General features: G+C 38.8%; 1 protein-coding gene across 1 annotated transcript in view; it reads left to right on the top strand.

The window, feature by feature from the left end:
* Nucleotides 1–19737, top strand: part of BRWD1 (bromodomain and WD repeat domain containing 1) — a 49750-nt gene that overhangs the window by 4854 nt on the left and 25159 nt on the right. The window contains exons 7-22 of the mRNA XM_059493507.1: nt 352–512; nt 720–941; nt 2292–2392; nt 2962–3032; nt 4395–4495; nt 5103–5143; nt 5861–5959; nt 7977–8127; nt 8566–8700; nt 9611–9739; nt 10898–11123; nt 12061–12246; nt 13745–13928; nt 15665–15755; nt 16687–16827; nt 18264–18349. Coding sequence (XP_059349490.1) covers nt 352–512; nt 720–941; nt 2292–2392; nt 2962–3032; nt 4395–4495; nt 5103–5143; nt 5861–5959; nt 7977–8127; nt 8566–8700; nt 9611–9739; nt 10898–11123; nt 12061–12246; nt 13745–13928; nt 15665–15755; nt 16687–16827; nt 18264–18349 — 2125 coding nt within the window. The remainder of the gene's footprint in view (nt 1–351; nt 513–719; nt 942–2291; nt 2393–2961; nt 3033–4394; nt 4496–5102; nt 5144–5860; nt 5960–7976; nt 8128–8565; nt 8701–9610; nt 9740–10897; nt 11124–12060; nt 12247–13744; nt 13929–15664; nt 15756–16686; nt 16828–18263; nt 18350–19737) is intronic.

Here is a 19737-nt window from a genome sequence, read left to right on the forward strand (position 1 = left end):
CTCCCACTGCTGCTGAGCACACCTAAAATACCTAAAATATAAAAATTACAGATACCACAAAACCTGACTTTATGAAATCTGACAGTAATTTCTAGTAGCTTTTTAATATTAATGACAATTGAATAAACCCAGGTTTCAGAGCAGACATGTTTGAAACATGATGGGATTCCAACCTTGGTAAGCTCCTCTCACCTCTCCCCCTGCTGCTGAGCACACCTAAAACACTGATATAAAATTACAGATACCACAAAACCTGACTTTATGAAATTAATTTTTTAATATAAATGGCAATTGAATAAACCCAAATTTTAGAGTAGACATGTTTGAAACACGATGTTTCCTGTGTTCCAGTGGAGGTGCATCGAGCAAAGCAATTAACTGGATATGCCAAGTTCAGCACCTCATTCCCAGGGAGTATGTACCAGCATGTCAAGATGCACAGGAGGATCCTTGGCCATCTCTCTTCTGTCTATTGTGTTGCATTTGACAGGACTGGACACAGAATATTTACTGTAAGTTGATGAAATAAATCCAACTCTGAATATATTTTTAGATGATGCAAGGAAAAGAGCTTGGAAATGGGTGTTGTGCAGGAAGTTCTGGAGATAAATATCAGTGCTGGTAAAATGCAGCTGTCACTCTGCTGAAGTGGAACAGTTTGCTGTAATTAAAGGTCAGAAGCATGTCAGAAGTTGTCCCTAATGAATATTTCTCTTCAGGGCTCAGATGACTGTCTGGTGAAGATCTGGTCCACCCACAATGGCCGATTATTCGCCACCTTACGAGGACACTCAGCAGAGATCTCTGACATGGCTGTGAACTATGAGAACACCATGATTGCAGCTGGCAGCTGTGACAAGATGATCAGGGTGTGGTGTCTGAGGACCTGTGCTCCAGTTGCTGTCCTCCATGGGCACACAGGCTCCATTACCTCCCTGCAGGTATGGATGGGGCTTTTGAAGTGTTCCTGCATGTTAAAAACTGAAATTCTTTCTCTGGGGCTGCCTATGGGAGTAGTGAAATCTGAATGTGTAAATATTCATGTCAAATCACAGGATAAACCTGCTTGAAAACAAGTAAATTCCTTGTCTCTTTGGAATTTTTAAATATTTAACTGAAGATAATGACAGGAATTCTTTTTCACATCAAGATCACTGTGTTGATCTTGATGTGAAATAATACTTGAGTTGTTGGAACAAAAGGGAATTTCTGAGAAATATCCTGTCCTCCTGTTGTCTCTCACTGGAGACATGATTTGCTGTTCTGTGTGAATGTGTTCTGATCCTGTATATTATTCCTACAATTTTTGGGATGTTGGTATTTGTTTTAATCTCCAAAACAGGAGTTACTTCAGAAGTTGTAATGTGTGTAATTTAAATTTGAAGGTGGTTTGATACATGATGTGCTCTTGGTGTCCTTTGGATTCAGTCTGAGTTTAAATTCCTTAATTAACACAGAAATTAGTAACTCATTATCCAGGTTTGGGGTGTTTTCCAGTGAGACCAGCAGGTGAAGAGTAGCTTGTGGAGCTCAGTACAAACAAATAATTTTAAATTTTTCTCAAAAATGCTGCCTCAGAGAGTAATCTTCATACCTGCACTTTCTGTGGCATTCATTGCATTTTTAGTTTGGTTTTTTAATATCTAAATATTAATGGTACTTCTTTTATTGCAGTTTGTGGATTTTTTAATTTAGGCTTTCTTAGTAATACCATAATTGTACTATGTACAATTTATATGACTTTCCAATGCAGTAATTGATGAACAATTTAAACAAATTGTGTATGTAAAGTTTTCTGAAGGGCAGCTCTGTGCATAGCAATAAATCCATGTCATAAAGGATTTTTTCTGAGGAATTCCCATAAAATTCCTATAAAATTACATCTAATGCTAAATTACACATTCAAACCATCTCACATCTCATGCTCTGCTGAATTATTTTTAAACTACACCTGTCTATTCCAACTTCCCTTTTTTCAGTCTGCTGTGCTCATTATTTTATTCACTGACAGGATTTTCAGTGCATGATTGTGGTCAGTGGAAACATCAAACCCAAACCACTGAAGGAACTGGGATTTTTTAACACAGTAATTGAAACACAGACCACAAACTTACCTTAAATTAGGGGAGATATTCTTTGTAAACACTAAAAATGATTTACCACCAACTGCTCCAGCAGTCTGAGGTGAAAAATCCAAACTAAATCAAGCTTTTACGTGAACTTTTTAAAGAAGTTGATGATTAATATTTAAATCTCAGTTTGTGTGTGTGGTTTTGCTTCCCTCCCTGCAGTTCAGCCCCATGGTGAAAGGCTCCCTGAGGTACATGGTCTCCACTGGGGCAGATGGAACTGTTTGCTTCTGGCAGTGGGATACAGATTCCATGAAATTCAAGTATGTGACTGGTTTGTTGTTAACCTTTCTGCCATTCTGGGGCTTGAGTAAAACAAATCAGGTGGTTTTGACTCCACTGGGTTTTTGTGGTTATAAAAATGCTGTGCAAATCATGTATTCAATGGTTATTTTAAAGCAGCATCACCAGCTGTATCCTTTACAAATTAATGTTGTTCCATTGAGTTGAGAGATTAGTTGGGAAATGCAATAATTTCTTTCTTCAGTAAAAGTACAAAAGTAGGACAGCAGGACTGGCTGGAAATGTAAATATGTTGGAAAATATAATAAAACTTGGTGGTGCTGTTGGTTTTCCAGCAGTCCTGTAGTTTTAGGATGTTTCTTGCAGAACTTGCATGCAGGATAGTTGGAAATGTTCATTTGTGATTACTCTTTGTTTGTACCCCAAAAATTAATTACTGCCAGGAAGAGCTCAGTGTGTGTCTGGTGTTTTACCCCATCATGGTATAAAGTGATCCATGTTTAAAGAAACATCCCTTTATGCTTTGAAATGTTGCTAAAAGCCAAGTTTTGGGTGTTGTGACCTATTTCAAACATCTTTTCTTTTCCAGCACCAAGCCAGTGAAGTTCACAGAGAAGCCCAGGCCAGGGGTTCAGATGCTTTGTTCTTCCTTCAGTGTGGGTAAGTCAGGTGGATTCAGCCTTGTGATTTCTTCTTTCCTTTCTTGTAACACCTGATTGTGGCAGCTTTAACATGGAGAAATCCTGCAGGGGTGAGGAAATAATTGCACAGTTGTGCCCTGTTAGCTGTGCCATAATTAAATCAGGAGGATTCCCTTAGCTAACAGTGAAAAACTGTTGAAGACATTGGTGATTTCACAGAGGTAAAAGCCACCTCATGTCTGGGTTTTTCTATCCATCTTTAGTGGAGTTTTTATTTTTGTTTAATTCCCTCATGCAATATCAAGGATTGGCAAAATGGGTTTTCTGACACCCCACAGCAGCAGTGGAGGTGGGTCCTGCCAGCAGCAGCTCCTGACCCAGAGCCAGGGATAAAGATCTTCTCTTAAAGATCTTCTCTTAAAGATCTTCTCTTAAAGATCTTCTCTTAAAGATCTTCTCTTAAAGATCTTCTCTTAAAGATCTTCTCTTAAAGATCTTCTCTTAAAGATCATCTCATAAAGATCTTCTCATAAAGATCTTCCCCTCTTAAGGATCCAGAACTGGATCTTTAATGTGCTTCACTCCTGCCTTGCAGTTGCCTTTCACTCAGTTCATGGGAATTTCAGATTCACAGAATCTGAACATTTTCAGAAATAAAAAGCAGATTTTCAGAAATAAAAAGCAGATTTTCAGAAATAAAAGGCAAATCAAAGTGTAGCTTGTTAGCATTGTCAGGACAGACCCCTGGATTGTGTTGGGAGGTTGTTTTTGACTTTTTGACATTTTGCTTGTTTGATGGGAGTTTGTTTTTTGGTTTTTTTTTTTTTTTTTTTTTTTTTTTTGTTTTTGGTTTTTTTTGTTGTTGTTTTTGTTTTGTGTTTTGTTTTGTTTTGTTTTTTGACAGCACTTAGAGGCAGATGTTGGAATTTCTGCCCCCTCAGCTCAATCCTGGTGTGCTCACCCTGTGTGATTCACTTGACTGATTTACTCACATTTCAGCCTAATTTTGATGCAGTTCACTGGCACAGATGAGGCCCAGACTACAATGAGAGTCACCTACATCACTCTGATTACCCAGAGCCACATTCCCCACCACTGAAGGCTCCTCACTGCAGTTTAATGTTAAAAGTTCCACTATTGCCCTAAAGATTTATTTCAAAACCTTTGTAACACCAATTGATTTTTACTATGGCTGAGAACACTTTCTGGGGCAGCAAAGGGATTTCCTTCCACATATGTGTGTCAGTGGAAGAGCATAAAAAATGTGCCATTCTCCAAATAGTTGTGGGGTTTTTTTTTATTTAAACCAGGTCTCTGAGCAGTGGTGGTGACCTGTTTCCATCTCTTCCACAGCAGATTAATTATTGCTTGATTTTCACAGGTGGGATGTTTTTAGCAACTGGCAGCACTGACCACGTCATCAGGATGTATTTTTTTGGCTCTGAAACACCTGAGAAAATAGCAGAATTGGAAAGTCATGCTGTAAGTAATTAGTTAATTAGTCATTTGAAGCAATATTGAAATCACAAGATGATTTTATGAGTGGGTTTTTAGCAATGCTCTTAATTAATTTTATTTGCCTTAATGCTTCCTCTCCTACAAAATCTGACTTTATTTTTGTTGCATTGATAAGGCGTGATCAGTATTTAATTTTTTACTTTTTCTCTCTAAGACAAAGTGTGATGTATGTTTTTCCTGCAGTTTTTATTGTGATAAAAGTGAATTATTGTTTATTATTTTAAGGAAAATGTAAGTAGGAGTAGGAACAACAGACTTGTCACCATTGTAGTTGACTTATGGTACTGGAAATATATTTAAATATGATTCACTTGTCAACCAGGTTATTTAATCTTTTAATCCTTCATGTTTATTTCAGGCAGGTTTTAAAAGCTGCATTTTAGATACATTAATGGTTAGTGAATTCTGGACAGTGTTTGGACTTGGTTTGCTCTGCAGTTAAAACTCTTTAAAAATAACACAACATTTTATTTTTTCATTATTTCAGATTTTACTAAGCTCACAATTATAAAAAAAATATATTTCCTATTTAAAAAATAAAATTTCTAACAAACTGTACTTTTTCTTACAGGACAAAGTTGACAGCATTCAGTTTTCTAATGGTGGGGACAGGTATGTTGAAAAATGCTGAAATATGGCCAAAAAAATTTTAATTTTGGAATTAAGAATCTGTTACTGGATGTTCCCAGTAAAGAAAAATCTTATTTAGAACTAAGAAGGGGAATTTTGCACTGATGCAGGAGCATAATTAAACTTCAGCTGTTCCAGCTTTTTGTTGATCTGTGTTAGGTGATATTTTTTGCCTGGCTTGGGTTTTATTTACCTGGAGAAATTTTGCCACTTTTTAATGTACCCAATGTGTTTGTGGCCTTATAAATCTCCTTTTCCTCTTCCTTTCCTTTTAAATTCACTGAGTTTTGTACAGGAAATAGAAATAATGTAGTGAAAATAGTCAAAAATAAATTACAACCTTTTCATCTGATTTGTTATTGCCTCTACTTCAGTGTGTGATACTCTGCAATGAAAATACATTGAAATCCTGTATTGAGGAGCAGTTGAGGATGAATTTGTGAATTGAGTTAAACTTTGGAACTTGTTTCTCTGTTCTTCATATTTTGACAACTTTATTCAGTTTTCCAGTTCAGAAAAACTCTTTCCTGCTTTCCTGGAAAGAAACTTAATGGAAAGAATTCTCTTGAACACAAATAAGATTTCACTTCTATCACTCTTCCACTACAAAATCTATGTTGTGGCGTTGTCTAAATCTAAACCTGCTTTAAAGCAGATTTTTTTGGAGGATAAATGAGTAAATTTTTAACCCTTGTTCAGGTTCATCAGTGGCAGCAGGGATGGGACAGCTCGGATCTGGCGTTTCGAGCAGGCAGAGTGGAGGAGCATCCTGTTGGACATGTCTGATCGACTGCTGGGGTAGGTGCCGTGTTCACTGTTCGTTCCGTGGTTTCCTTTGTGGAAATTCACATTGAAAAACTCAATTACTCACATGTGAGAGTGAGGGCAGAATTCTGCTCAAGTTCTGTGGTCTTGGGAGGGGTGAATTGAGTGTTCTGGTGGTGTAATGATGGAACAGGAGCCAGCAGTGTGCCCAGGTGGCCATAGGGCCAATGCCATCCTGGCCAGTGTCAGGAACGGAGTGGCCAGCAGGAGCAGGGAGCTCATTCTGTCCCTGTACTCGGCACTGGTGAGGCCTCACCTGGAGAATTGCGTCCAGTTCTGGGCCCCTCACTTTAGGAGGGACCTTGAGATGCTTGAGCATCAAAGGAGAGCAACGAGGCTGGTGAGGGGCTTGGAGCACAAGCCACATGAAGAACGACTGAGGGAGCTGGGGTTGTTCAGCCTGGAGAAAAGGAGACTCAGGGGTGACCTTATCACTCTCTACAACTTCCTGAAGGGTGCCTGTGGTGAGCTGGGGGTCGGGCTCTTTCTCCGGGCAACAACAGACAGAACAAGAGGACACAGTCTCAAGCTGCACCAAGGGAGATGCAAGTTAGAATTAAGAAGGAAGTATTTTACAGAAAGAGTGGTCAGATACTGGAATCATCTACCCAGGGAGGTGGTGGAGTCATCATCCCTCAAAGAGTTCAAAAAAAGACTGGATGTGGCACTTGCTGCCATGATCTAGTTGAGGTGTTAGAACATGGGTTGGACTTGATGATCTTACAGGTCTCTTCCAGCCTTGAATTTCTGTGATTCTGTGATTCTGTAATAATTGCTGAGTTTGAGTGCTTCCATAAATTCCTAAGTGTTCAGAAAGCTCTCAGATTTACCAAGTTAATTTTGTTGCCTCTTTTCAGAGAAAATTTTGTTGCCTTTTTTCAGAGAAAAAAGTGACAGAAAGAATCTAACTTCTCTCTCTGGGTTTAGTCTGACACCTGGTGTGTCAGGGGAGAAATATTTTTAGGTTAGTACAAATAAAGTAGGTGGTGACCTATTTGCAGGAGAGGTCATGACACGGAATAGGTGGCTTTCCTCAAGGACTGATCTTCCTGACTGTCCCCATTTTCTGCTTTTAAAGAAGTGAATGAATGAAATGCTGGTGGCACCCAATCTGAATAATGTTATTAGAGATAAAAATCAGATTATTTTATGGTGTTGGGTAAACCTGAAGGGGAAATGATTTACAGGAGTACAGAAGCTCAGTAAACTTCCACAGACACAGAACAGAAATGCATTTGTAGGTGATTAAATGAGATTTTGATTAAATGAGATTTTGATTAAATGATTTGTAGGTGATTAAATAAAAAGCCAAACCTTGGATGCACCATTTGATTGGAGGATGATTTGAGGCTTTTCCTGTGATGACAAAGACCATGAAAGAAATCTGATTTTACAAAGGAGGAGTTATTAATAGTTGAGATTTCACTGTGGCTGTGTAGTTGAGAGTCTTTGTAAATGAATAAAGATAATCCCATGTGAAGGTGTTTTAAGAAAAACTTATTCCTTGGATTGACTGGAAAAGGGCTGAGGGGCAGTGTTACAGAACCTATAAATATATTTTAGGGAGGGAATAAGGAAATAGACTGAGGTTAAAACACAATGTTATCTTTCCTGTGTTTCTGTTGGGACTCATTAAAAACTGCTTAGCTAATGTAGAGGTTGGCTTGGGAATCAGTGAGTTGGAAAAGCTGACTGTAAAAAGTCCAAAATTTTGCAGGATTTATGTTTGGACTCTAATTGTAGAGGAGCCAAGATTCCATGAAAAAGGAAAACCTTTTTGCCTTGCATCTCAAATGGGAAAGAGATTATCAAGTCCTTTAAAATTTAAAAATCCAGATTTGCTTTAAATGAAGGATTTTGCAGACAAAAATTTCAACCCAGATTTAATTCTTCACTTCCTTTCTGTTGTCTGATTATTGTATTTTGATGTAGAAATGGGCTAAATAAAATACAAAACACATCTTTGACCTGTTTGACTTTTCTCAAACAGTGACACTTGTGCAGAAGAAGACAAATTCATGAAGCCTAAAGTAACCATGATAGCCTGGAACCAAAATGACAACTATGTTGTTACAGCTGTGAATAATCACCTGCTGAAAGTCTGGAATTCCAGCACAGGGCAGCTGCTCCATGACTTGGTGGTATGGGATTTTCCTTCTTTTGGAAGATTTTCCTGGAGTTGCAGTGCCATGTGCATGCTGAATTTAGAATTAGAGCTGATTGGTCTTGAAAGCTCTGTATGGATGGTACAGCAAGGGGAGTGTTCCTTGGAATTCTTTTAACCAAAATTTGCTGCTTCCTCCAGATTTGGGCTTTCCCTGTCAATAAAAGAACAAATAAATGTGGAATAAATAAAATCCTTGTGCAGTAACTCACCCATTGAATAATTCACCGTCCTTTGGCAGAGCTTCTTATTTCTACAGCTCTTGCTTGAATGTAGAAAATTTTTACCTTTGGAATGTTGAAATCTTTGTGGCTGCCTGGGGTTTAATTTTCCAGAGAGGCTTTGGGCTCTGTTGTGAACATCCTGTTGCTGTGGATTTCCCTTTTTCCCTGAGCTGTGCAGTTTCCCTTTGCAGGGCCATGCAGATGAAGTGTTTGTCCTGGAGACCCATCCCTTTGACTGCAGGATAATGCTCTCTGCAGGCCATGATGGCAACATCTTCATCTGGGACATCACCAAGGGCACCAAAACAAAACATTATTTTAACATGGTAAGATAATGGTAAGATAATGGTAAGATAATGGTAGGAGCCTCTTTAAACACCATTTATTCACAGCAGTGTGTTCACTACCAGCTTAAGGAACTGCCACCAACATTCACATCTTTGCATCTTTAGGGGAAAAATAACCCCAACCAAACAGGAAAACCTTAACCAGCAAAATTTATTAATTAATTTTTTCCTTAGAGCTTTTTACCTTAGAGTTTCCTGATTATTGCAGATTTTACATTCTCTTTTTACTGAAGATCATTGTGCACTTCATTCATAGTAATTGTTTTCCTGAGCTGAGGTGAGATGCCATCTAAAAGGCTCTGGTTTAGGCCATTGTTTCAAGACACTTTTATTTTCCACGGGATTAAAAATAATAATCTTAATATCCATTGGTACAGTGCTTGAGGGCTCCATTTGACAGCTCATCATTAATACTTTAAATTAGGTTATTTTCTCTGAGACTCAGGTTCTGATCTAATGTTCATATAAATTTTTTATCCTTTTTCCCTGGTCTGTCAACAGCAAAGAGCTTCTTTTTAAGTTCTTAAAATAAAGAATTACTTCTTTTATTCTTAAGTTCTTTTTCTTGTCTAGAAAGTTGTTTGACAAAGCCAGTCTATATTAGCTCCACTTTATTTCAAGCAGTGTGCTGACAGCTAAAAAGCCTCACTAAAACATGTTTATTTCTTTATTTTATTCTCTGAATAGTAACTTTTCATAGCTTCTAGTGCATATTTTAGAATTGGTTCAGGACTTAAATTCAAGGGGAAGAAATATACTGAAGTAACAAAATTATTTGTGCCTTAATTGGAAGTGTTTAGGGAAATGCATGGAGTAATTAATTTTTTATTCTTATGGTTTGCTCTGAAAAAATGGTCAAATAATGTTGAATTTTTTTCCTTCAATCCAGATTGAGGGCCAGGGACATGGAGCTGTTTTTGACTGTAAGTTTTCACCAGATGGGCAGCATTTTGCATGCACAGATTCTCATGGACATCTGCTGATATTTGGCTTTGGCTGTAGCAGGCCTTATGAAAAGGTAAGTTCAGCTTTTTATCACATCTCTGTATGGAGTTGCTAACTAAAATTACATTATTACATTAATTAATTTAAAAGTTTATATGTAAAAAATTATTTGTGTGGTTAGAAGATCTAATTGTAATGGATTCCTTGGTGTCTGTCAATTGTCTTGCTTATATGATCCTGGCAGAGCAGAAAAAACCCAAAGTCTCAACATTGCCATGGGAGTACTCCCAAGAATGTTCCTGGAACACATTTTCATCTTGGACACAGCTAATTCACTTTCATTGTTCAACCTCAAAAATGCTTCTGTTTCTCATTTCCTCTGGTTTATCTTGCAGTTCTTTAGGCCTTTCCTCACTCAAGCCCAAATTCACTGTAGTTGATTAAATTAAGCAAAAATAAATTATTGATCCAACAATTTAACCTATCCTAAATTTTTGAATTTATCAGCCTGCTTCCTTTTTGTTTTGATAAATACACATTTCTTCTTTTCTTCACTTCCCCTCCATTTTTTGGGGGTTGCATTTCTAGATCCATGTGTGTCATTTTAAAGAATTATTTTTTCCTTGCTCTGCATTCTCGGCTGAAATTGAAACTTGTTCCCTTCATGTTTGCCATCACTGCTGGAAGCAAACATTCTGACTGTGATCTCATAGTTATGTAACCATTTCCCTTCAGCCTCATGGACTTCCAGTTGTAGAAAAAACTTCAGGTGGATATAGATAAAGAATGAAATCATGGTTAGGAAAACTTTAATTTGAGCTGGTGTTGAGCTTTAGCCAAAGATTTCCTTGCAAGGAAACTTTGGGGCCACTCATGAGCTGGACTTGGTGATCCTTGTGTGTCCCTTCCAACTCTGTGATTCTAATAATTGTAGGGGAAAATGCAGAATGGAGATAATTATTTTTAAGTGTAAAACAGTCGTTTTGCACCAAGTTACTTCAGCTTTTTGTTTTCTGAAAGAATTTTGTTGCCTGCAAGAACCACAATCAAAAGTTACAGTACTGAAAACCCATCCAGGTTAACTGAAGTTACACATAAATCTTCTTTCTAATTGACAAGTTGCCCTTTCTTCTACTTTTAAGTAGATTTTAGGGACTTTAGTGCTTGTTATTTGTTCTTTAGCATGTTTTTTTTCCCAAATTGCTGACATAAAAATGAAATTTCCTTTTAGATTCCTGATCAGATGTTCTTCCACACTGACTACCGGCCGCTGATCCGGGACTCCAACAACTACGTGCTGGATGAGCAGACCCAGCAGGCCCCTCACCTCATGCCCCCTCCCTTCTTAGTGGATGTGGATGGAAACCCTCATCCCACAAAATATCAAAGATTGGTGCCAGGAAGAGAGAATTGTGCAGATGAACATTTGATTCCTCAGCTTGGATATGTAGCAACAAGTAAGAATGTCACTAAGGGTCTACATCCAGAAGTAGGTTATTCACCAGTTCCCAAGGGGACATCAGCAATTTTAAGACTCTTTTTTTCCTAGATATTTGTGTTTGTGTTCTCTAAAGATGCTGGAAGGTCCTACAGTAAATACAATTTGAACAAGCAAAAGAAAAAATCAGTTGTTCAAATGGATGTTGCATTTCTTTTCTCTGGGCAGTGATGTTCACAAACCATTTGATTGTACATTCCATAAATGTCTTACTTGGAATCAATAATTGGAATAAGGTCATTGAACATTTGAGTCCTCAGCTTGGATATGTAGCAACAAGTAAAAATGTCACTGAAGCTCCACATTCAGAAGTAGGTTATTCACTAGTTTCTAAGGGGGCAGCATCAATTTAAAAATAATCTTTTTTTCACTTAATATTTGTATTTATGTTCACTAAAGATGCTGGAAGGTCCTACAGTGAACACAATTTGAACAAGCAAAAGAAAAAATCAGTTGTTCAAATGGACTTTCAGTTCTTTTCTGTGGGCAGTGATGTTCACAAACCATTTGATTGTACATTCCATAAATGTCTTAAATTGGAATAACTTCATTCAACATTTGATGCCTCAGCTTGGATATGTAGCAACAAGTAAGAATGTCACTAAAGGTCTACATCCAGAATTAGGTTGTGCTCTAGTTCCTAAGGGGAGATCAATAATTTTAAAGGACTCTTTTTTTCCTTGATATTTTGTATTTATGTTCACTACAGATGCTGGAAGGTCCTACAGTAAATACAATTTAAACAAGCAAAAAAAAAAAGATTAGCTTTTCAAATGGATGTTGCAGTTCTTTTCTGTGGGCAGTGATGTTCACAAACCATTTGATTGTACACTCCATAAATGTCATATTTGGAATCAATAATTGGAATAAGGTCATTGATTTGATCTGTTTTCCAGGTGATGGAGAAGTTGTGGAGCAGGTGATTGGCCAGCAGACAGTGGACCAGGATGAGCCAGGCCTGGAGCCCAGCATTCTGGATGGGATGATCAGACAGCTGCAGCTGGAACAGGATCAGAGAACTGCAGCTGATCAAGAATCTGCTCCAAGTGGCCCCCAGAACGGGGAGGGAACACCCAGGAGAGGTTAGAACTGCTGACAAATTCTTCAGTAATTGTTCTGTCTCTGTTTTTATTGTGCTGTGTGAAATACTGAAACAAGTTTTAACTTCAGTATAATTCTGGGGACTGAGATTCCTTTAACATTGTGATACCTGGTTATTTTTATTCATTAAAGCACTGCTGCTCCTGGGATTTAATTGCAAAGCCTTTCACTTTGAAAGGAAAAGGTCATTAATAACATGCATAATGTATACAATAGATTTTTTTGCAAATGTTTGTCAATGTAAGTTATTTTTGCATTCCTTATTTTCTGCAGAGTAAGTACTGTCCCATTATTCAAGCTGCTTTCCCTTGTCCCTTCTTTAGAGATTGAAACAAGATACTTTCCCAAGCTCTGTCTTTGTAGTTTTAATTATGTAGATATATAATATAGATTTAAAAATACATATTTTCTTACATAATTATATATTTATTATATGTGCTCAGCTCTAGGAAAAGTGCTTTTTAGAGCCTCAGCAGCCTCAGAGCTGTCTGAAATAGTTCAGAAGAGACCTTTTATCACATCACAACCCTTCCACTGGGAGGTGTTTGGGAAACCACTGCAGTGTGGCACTCAGTGCTCTGGTCTGGTTGACCAGGTGGTCATTGGTCAAATGCTGGATCTTGGAGGTCTTTTGCAGCCTGAATGACTCTGTGATTCTGTGAATCAGAAATAACCATTTTTAAAGTACTTTGTGTAATCTCTGTGTTTTCTACAAGACACATACGCCTCCAGAATTGATGCCTTGTGCAGGCTGTCCCAGAGCAGAGGCTGGGCAGAGCTCCAGAATAAAGCAGGGATTTATTCACAGCATCTCCTCCATGGATGCACCTTGGGCAGCACCAGAGCCCAGCCAGGGCTGCACCCAGGATGAACCAAAATGGCCCCAAAATGCACGGCCGGGCACGGGCTCTGTCCCTGGGATCAGTTCTGCTCCATTTGCACCTTGCAGTTCATTGTCCCATTGCAGCTTTAGCCCTGCAGTCCCACCCTGCTTGTTTTTCTCTCTCCAGCCCACGGGGTTTGTGCTCCTGGGCTGAGATTTGGGTCATTTGTCCTTGGTGCCCAGCTGGAGCAGGAATTGTTTTGTGTCCCTGCTCTGTGCACAGAGCTCAGCATCCCTGAATGTGAACCCAGCCCCACACACTGAAGCAGCACAGAATCTGAAAAATAGAAAAGCTCAAAACTTAAAGCATCACTGAAGGCTCCAAGTCACATACTTAGAGACAAAAATACAGCCATTATTCTTTTTAATTTTTTTTTAATCTTTTAGCAAGAATCTTCCAGTTCCCTTCAGCATGACAAAAACCATTTTGATTTGTTGGTGCTGGCAATTTATTTACAGACGCAGACAGGACAGGACTGCTATGGAAAGTGTTAGGAGCTATTTATTTTTTCAGCATCAATCTCACTACATGATTATGATAATGGAAAGATGCTAACCCTCTGATTTTATAGATTCCCACAATTTGTGTGTTTCAGCTTTCAGAAGGCCGAGTCTGGACATCCAGTCCCCGCCCAACATCGGTTTGCGGCGCAGCGGGCAGGTGGAGGGCGTGCGGCAGATGCACCAGAACGCCCCCCGCAGCCAGATGGCCACCGAGAGGGACCTGCAGGCCTGGAGGCGCAGGGTGGTGGTGCCAGAGATCCCCCCCAGCTTGCTCAGGTCTGTCTGCAGCCTGCAGGGGATGCCTGCAGAGGCCAGGCAGAGTGCAAGAGCCGAGCAGTGCAAGAGCCTCACAGAGGCTGCGTCCACCATGGACGATGGTCACGAGATTTTTTGGCAGATATAACTTTGGTCTATTTACATATATCAGAGGTTAATTGTCCAATTACAGCTTTAGGTAATGAAATCATATCCCCCTAGTTTGCTTCTCCCCACAACTCACTTTTGTCTATACCAGCTGCTCTTGGGCAGTGCAAGAGCCTGGCAAAGGCTATGTCCACCATGGAGGATGGTCACAAGTTTTTTTGGCAGATAAAAGTTTGGTCTATTTGCATATCAGAGGTTAATTTTTCAATTAAGGCTTCAAGTAATGAAGTCATATCCCCCTAGTTTGCTTTTCCCCCAATTCATTTTTGTTTATACTTTTGTTCAACCCCCAACTGCTCTTGGGCAGTGCAAGAGCCTGGCAGAGGCTATGTCCACAATGGATGATGGTCATGAAGTTTTTTGGGCAGATAAAACTTTGGTCTGATTGCATATCAGAGGTTAATTGTCCAATTACATCTTCAGGTAATGAAGTCATATCTCCTTAGTTTGCTTCTCCCCCCAGTTCATTTTTGTTTATAATTTTGTTCAACCTCCAGCTGCTTTTGGGCAGTGCAAGAGCCTGGCAGAGGTTACATCCACAATGGACGATGGTCACACGTTTTTGGGCAGATATAACTTTGGTCTATTTGCATATCAGAGATTAATTGTCCAATTACAGCTTCAGGTAATGAAGTCCTATCCCACTAGTTTGCTTCTCCCCCAAATTCACTTTTGTTTATACTGTACAGGGCCTGAGGCAGCTGGTGTGACCTTGGTTTCCAGGCCCAGGAGGATTGTTTATTCTGACCAAAATTGAAGAGAGCTAACTAGCATTCTATATAGAATTCAGAGTTATGCACTAATCCAGTACAGAATCTGTAAAATATAAAAGCTACAACTTAAAGCAGCACTAGGAACAGCACAGCAGCTTGATTGTCTAAATTAAGTGCTGTTACATCAAAGGTAGAATGGATGCTGTTGGAATAGTTCAATGCTGTGGGCAGATGTGCTAAAAACTCATAATTGTTAAGTCCATTCAATGAGAAGAAAAGGAAGTTGTCCTTGATTCTTCCTTATTTCAATATTTTAAGTCATCTCCAGGCTAGCTAGGTCACCTAGATTTTTGCTTCCTCCAAAATAAAAGATGCAGGTTTAAATCATTTCCATGGAAGAGTTGGGTGAGGTTGTGCTCTCTGTGAGACTTTTGAAGGTGATGAGATGTAACCCCTTGAAATGCTAAACCAGTTGCTTTCAAAAATACTATTGCACACACCACAACATACTGTCAATATTGATCTCTGAAAAGGAGAATTAGTAGCTAAACTTCTCTGTTTAAAGCTGCAGCCATTGGTGCTACCACATCTCTGAGGGTTTTAAGAAGCATTCCCAGTGTTGGGAGGTAGAGTGATTGCAAATGGAAAAATGTGAATTAAAAACAAGGTTGAAAATGTAAATTATATTTTGATGTTTGGAAGGAAGACTTTCTTAGCACCCATATTTTTTACTGGTTTAGGATGGTTTAGAGTTAATTGAGCACCAATAACATCTGAAATGAAAAATTAAATGGAATTGGATGTGAGAGAGAATCCTCAAAGAGACCAGCATTGTCAAAACAGGTGTAGAATTTGATTTTCATGTCTTTCTTGTAGGAAACAGGAAGAATATCGGATTGCAAAAGGGGAAGAAGAGAGAGATCTTTATGCAACAGAGAATAAAAAGTCACTTGAGTCACTGGAAAAGGTACGTGGCAGCTTCTGGAAAAGTGAGCACTCTGTGCCCAAGGAGAAGTGGTGGTGTGGAAAATGAAAGCAGAGGGTTCTGGAATGGTCTTCCAAGGACTCTGATGATTCAGCTCCCAGTTACTGCAGGACAAGGCTTGGTTTATTTTTATGGATTCCTGGAATTCTTTTTGCTTTCAGTCTTGCCTGCCTCTAGGTGAGGTATCTGGGAGTAATTTTTGCAGGCAGGGTGGCTTTCAGGCTGTTCTGGTCTGGCTGCAGTTACTCAGGTACTGCAGGTCCTGCTGAAACACTGAGAGCGTTCAAGGTCCTGTGCTTGAGGAATCACAGGTTATGTTGCTGTTCCTTGTCATTTTATTTTAGATAACGATATTTTGTGTGTGGGGAAACTTCTTCAGACCTCCCTCCTTTCAAGTGCATTTTTTCTCACCTGTTTTGGTTTTGTGGGAGAGATTGGCAAGAAGGAAGCCTTGGTTATTGTGCTGTATTTATAAGCTTGTTGCCTGATTTGCTGTGTCCTAGAGCACAAAACAATTTGACACAAGAATTCAACTGCAGGATCCCCTTTACTGAGGGGAGCTGGGGTTTGAAACAAAATGATCTTTAAGGTACCTTCCAACCCAAGCCACTCTCTGTTTTTATAATTGCACATTGTAGGCAGTTATGTCTTGATCCTGTAAATACATTTATCAAGTGATGTGAATGAAGCTGTCACAGTAGTTTATAAAAAAAAAAGAAGAATTTCTTAGAACAACTAATAAATCCTAAATTTGTAACAGCAAATGTTAAATTTTGGGCTTACCTGCAAGTTATTTCTTGTGAAAGAGAGTTTTAACTTCATCATGCTGTTGCAATTTTTGCATTCAGCAAAATAGTTTTTAATTAAAATATATTTTTATTAAACTCCTGTCCTTTCCCTTCTTATAAATCAGAGTGACTCTGAATCTTCATTGATCCAATCCAAACGTCGACTGCACAGACGGAAATATTCCAACTACAGAACAAGGAAAAACATTGAGCAGCTGGAGTCTTCTGAGGAGGAGAGGGACAACTGCTTGGGCTTGATAGAGCAGGTGAGTTCTCCTCTGAGTTTGGATTTTTGATCTTGAGTTGCTCAATAAATGAAATTTCATGTAGATGTGCCTTTTCTCTGTTAAACAAGCAAGCAAAAACCTCCACTCCTTCTTTTTCCAGGAAAAGTATTACTTTAAGCATCATCATTGTTGGTACATCTCAAACGTGTTGTGTTGCATTAATCAAGACAATATTTCCTGTCAGTTTATAAATGGCTCAACTGGTTTTGCTGAGAATGTTCTAAACCAAAGCCACAGCCCATGTTCAAAAATCTGATGGACAGTTGGTTGGCTCCAGGTGACATTTGGAGTTCAGATGTGGTTTTAATGTTTTTCTATGGAAATTTTGAAGATTCTTGCAAATGTGATTCTTCCACAGGGTCTGTTGCTCTGACCTGAGGCGACACAGGGCTTTGTGGATAGCAGGAGCTTTTTGTTGTGTCTGATGTGGTATCAGACTGTAAATGGCTGATAGGACTGCCCTTGTCTTGCCTTGCCCACAAGGAAATAATTTTAAACTGGAAAAGGACAGGTAGAAGGAGCAGAGAAGCTCAGACTTGTTGGAGATGTCACTTTGTTAAGGAGGAGCAGTGAACAAAAGGAACATGTTCAGGAGAAGAGGAAATCTTGCAAATAAGATGAGGACTGATTTTCCTTGGAAGTGGGCTCTCCTTTCCTTTCCTCTTAATAAAGAATTTCATTGTATAAAAACAATAAATCCCTTAAATTGACTGTAAAGTTCAGTGAGTATTGCACTTTGATATTGTAGTGTATGATTGCACAGGGTATGAGCAGATTTTAGTGAGAGGACTCTCAGCTTTGTTACTCTGAAAATGACAATCAGTTGGACTAATTCAAACATTTGAAGCTACAATTGAAATCTCATGGGATTTTCTCTCCTATTTTTATTTTTTTTGCTTGGCAAAATACAACTTGACACATGAGCATTGTATCATACTGACTCAGTTATGAAAAACACATTTAAAACATTGTATTCATGCAAATAGTTAATGAGCAACAATCAAGAAATTAGTAAAGTCATAATGTATTTTGGTGTATCTCTACTGTGGCATTTAAATACATGCATGAATACTCTAATTAGTACTTGGCCAATCATTTGATACTAAAAGGAGGGGGTGAAAAAAACTCCTCAACTTGCAGAACTAATAAAAAATTATAGAAAAGAAATCATAGTGACAGAACATGCCCTTGTTGTGTGTGGAGAGATGTGATTGTTTTTCTTGATCTGTTCCTTTTGTAATATAAATTCTTCCCTGTCAGATTTTATTATGAACTTTGCATGGCCTGATTACTTTTATTTCCATTTTAACAACTTCTTACCAAACTTCTTAAAATTTGATAATATGGACAACATGTTTTTAAGTTCCAGACCCTTAAAACATGGATTTGGCTTGAGTTTGTGTTTTTAAATTTAGGAAGCTGAAGAAAGTGAGGGCTCTGGTTCTTCTGATGAAGAGGAAGAGTGGAGAAGTGACAAGAAAAGCAACAGTAATAGTTCTAGGTAAAGTGAAGAATCATATGCCATAATGAGTTTTATTTGAATTTTGACAAATTAAGAGTTGTATAAAAGCTCTGTTGTGCTTCTGAGGTGATCATTTAATAATAATAATCATATAAGGCAGAATTTGTATACTTCACTGACACATTATATTGTTATTTACTGTTCCATTTCACCAAAATATTTATATTTTTAATGTAACTCTAAGTCTCTCTGGTTTTTTGCTGTATGGCAAAGAGGGATAAGAGTCTGGAATATTTCTGTAGTGTGTTTTGGTCTGGTTTTGGAGGGATGAAAGATTTCACTTTGGAAATTTTTCCCCCAATTTTATTTGGGGATTTTTTTGGGTTTTTTTTCCTCACTCTTAATTTTTTTTTTTTTTTTGAAAAATCTAAATTTTTAAAAGTTTCTGGTTTTATATAGAACTGTTATCGATAATTTTTAATCATTTCCTTGTGGCTATTTTAGATACTCTTTTACTATTCTTTAGTGCTAGAAATAAAAAATACTCAGAGAGAATGCTGGTACTCAGAGATCCACTCTGGATGTGTAGCTGAGATTTGAATAAGTGTAAAGAATTTAAGCAGCATTTGGTTCATGTTTTCCTTAGGGAGGGCTCCTAATAAGTCCAGAATTCCACTGCACAACTTTCTTGACTAAAATTACTGATTTTAGAATTCACCAGATTTTAGTTGTTTCAAGAAATACACTTTGAATTACTGGATTCTCCCAAAAATTCATGTTAAGCTCCGAGTAAAGTAATAGTTACAAGAGAGACAAAGTGATTTTGAAGTTGTTGTCAACAGCTCTTGCTGCCTGCTGTTTTGCTGGGTGAATTGAGCGTTGTGCAGCAGTGAGAGCTGGGCTGTTACTGGAATATGAATCCCAATATTACCAGTTGGATTGTGCCTGGGCCAGTCTGACCCTCGCTGCTGGGCCAAAGGCAGCAACTGCAGTGTATCACCCCAGAGATACCTTGGCTTGCTGGAGATTGCAGCTGGGCACTGAACCAGTCCAGGCTTGTTAGGAACTCCGTTTACCTCAGGAGGAATGGCTTCAGGCGATGGTGAAGAGAAAAGGAGATGGATTCTGCTGGAGGGTTTAATGTCCTTGGTTTATTCCAAGGTTACAGAGGTCTGAACGTAGGTAACTGCTCCAACAGAATCCTGACCACATGGTCTGATCACCTTTTAACCTCAGGGACAGGGGAGGTACAGGTGAGCCACCAACCAGGTGAGAGGGGCAGGGTCTCAGGGGAAGATGACACCCAGACAGGCCAATGACCCCCAGGCCTGAGGGGCATCCTTTGAACTTGACCAACCACACGAGCCTTGCTGGAATGTTAAGCCTGATTGACAGGACTCACTCAGCATGGGGGCAAGGGGGAAGGG

This window comes from Ammospiza nelsoni, chromosome 2 (genome assembly GCF_027579445.1).
Source record: "Ammospiza nelsoni isolate bAmmNel1 chromosome 2, bAmmNel1.pri, whole genome shotgun sequence".
NCBI classification, from domain to species: domain Eukaryota; kingdom Metazoa; phylum Chordata; class Aves; order Passeriformes; family Passerellidae; genus Ammospiza; species Ammospiza nelsoni.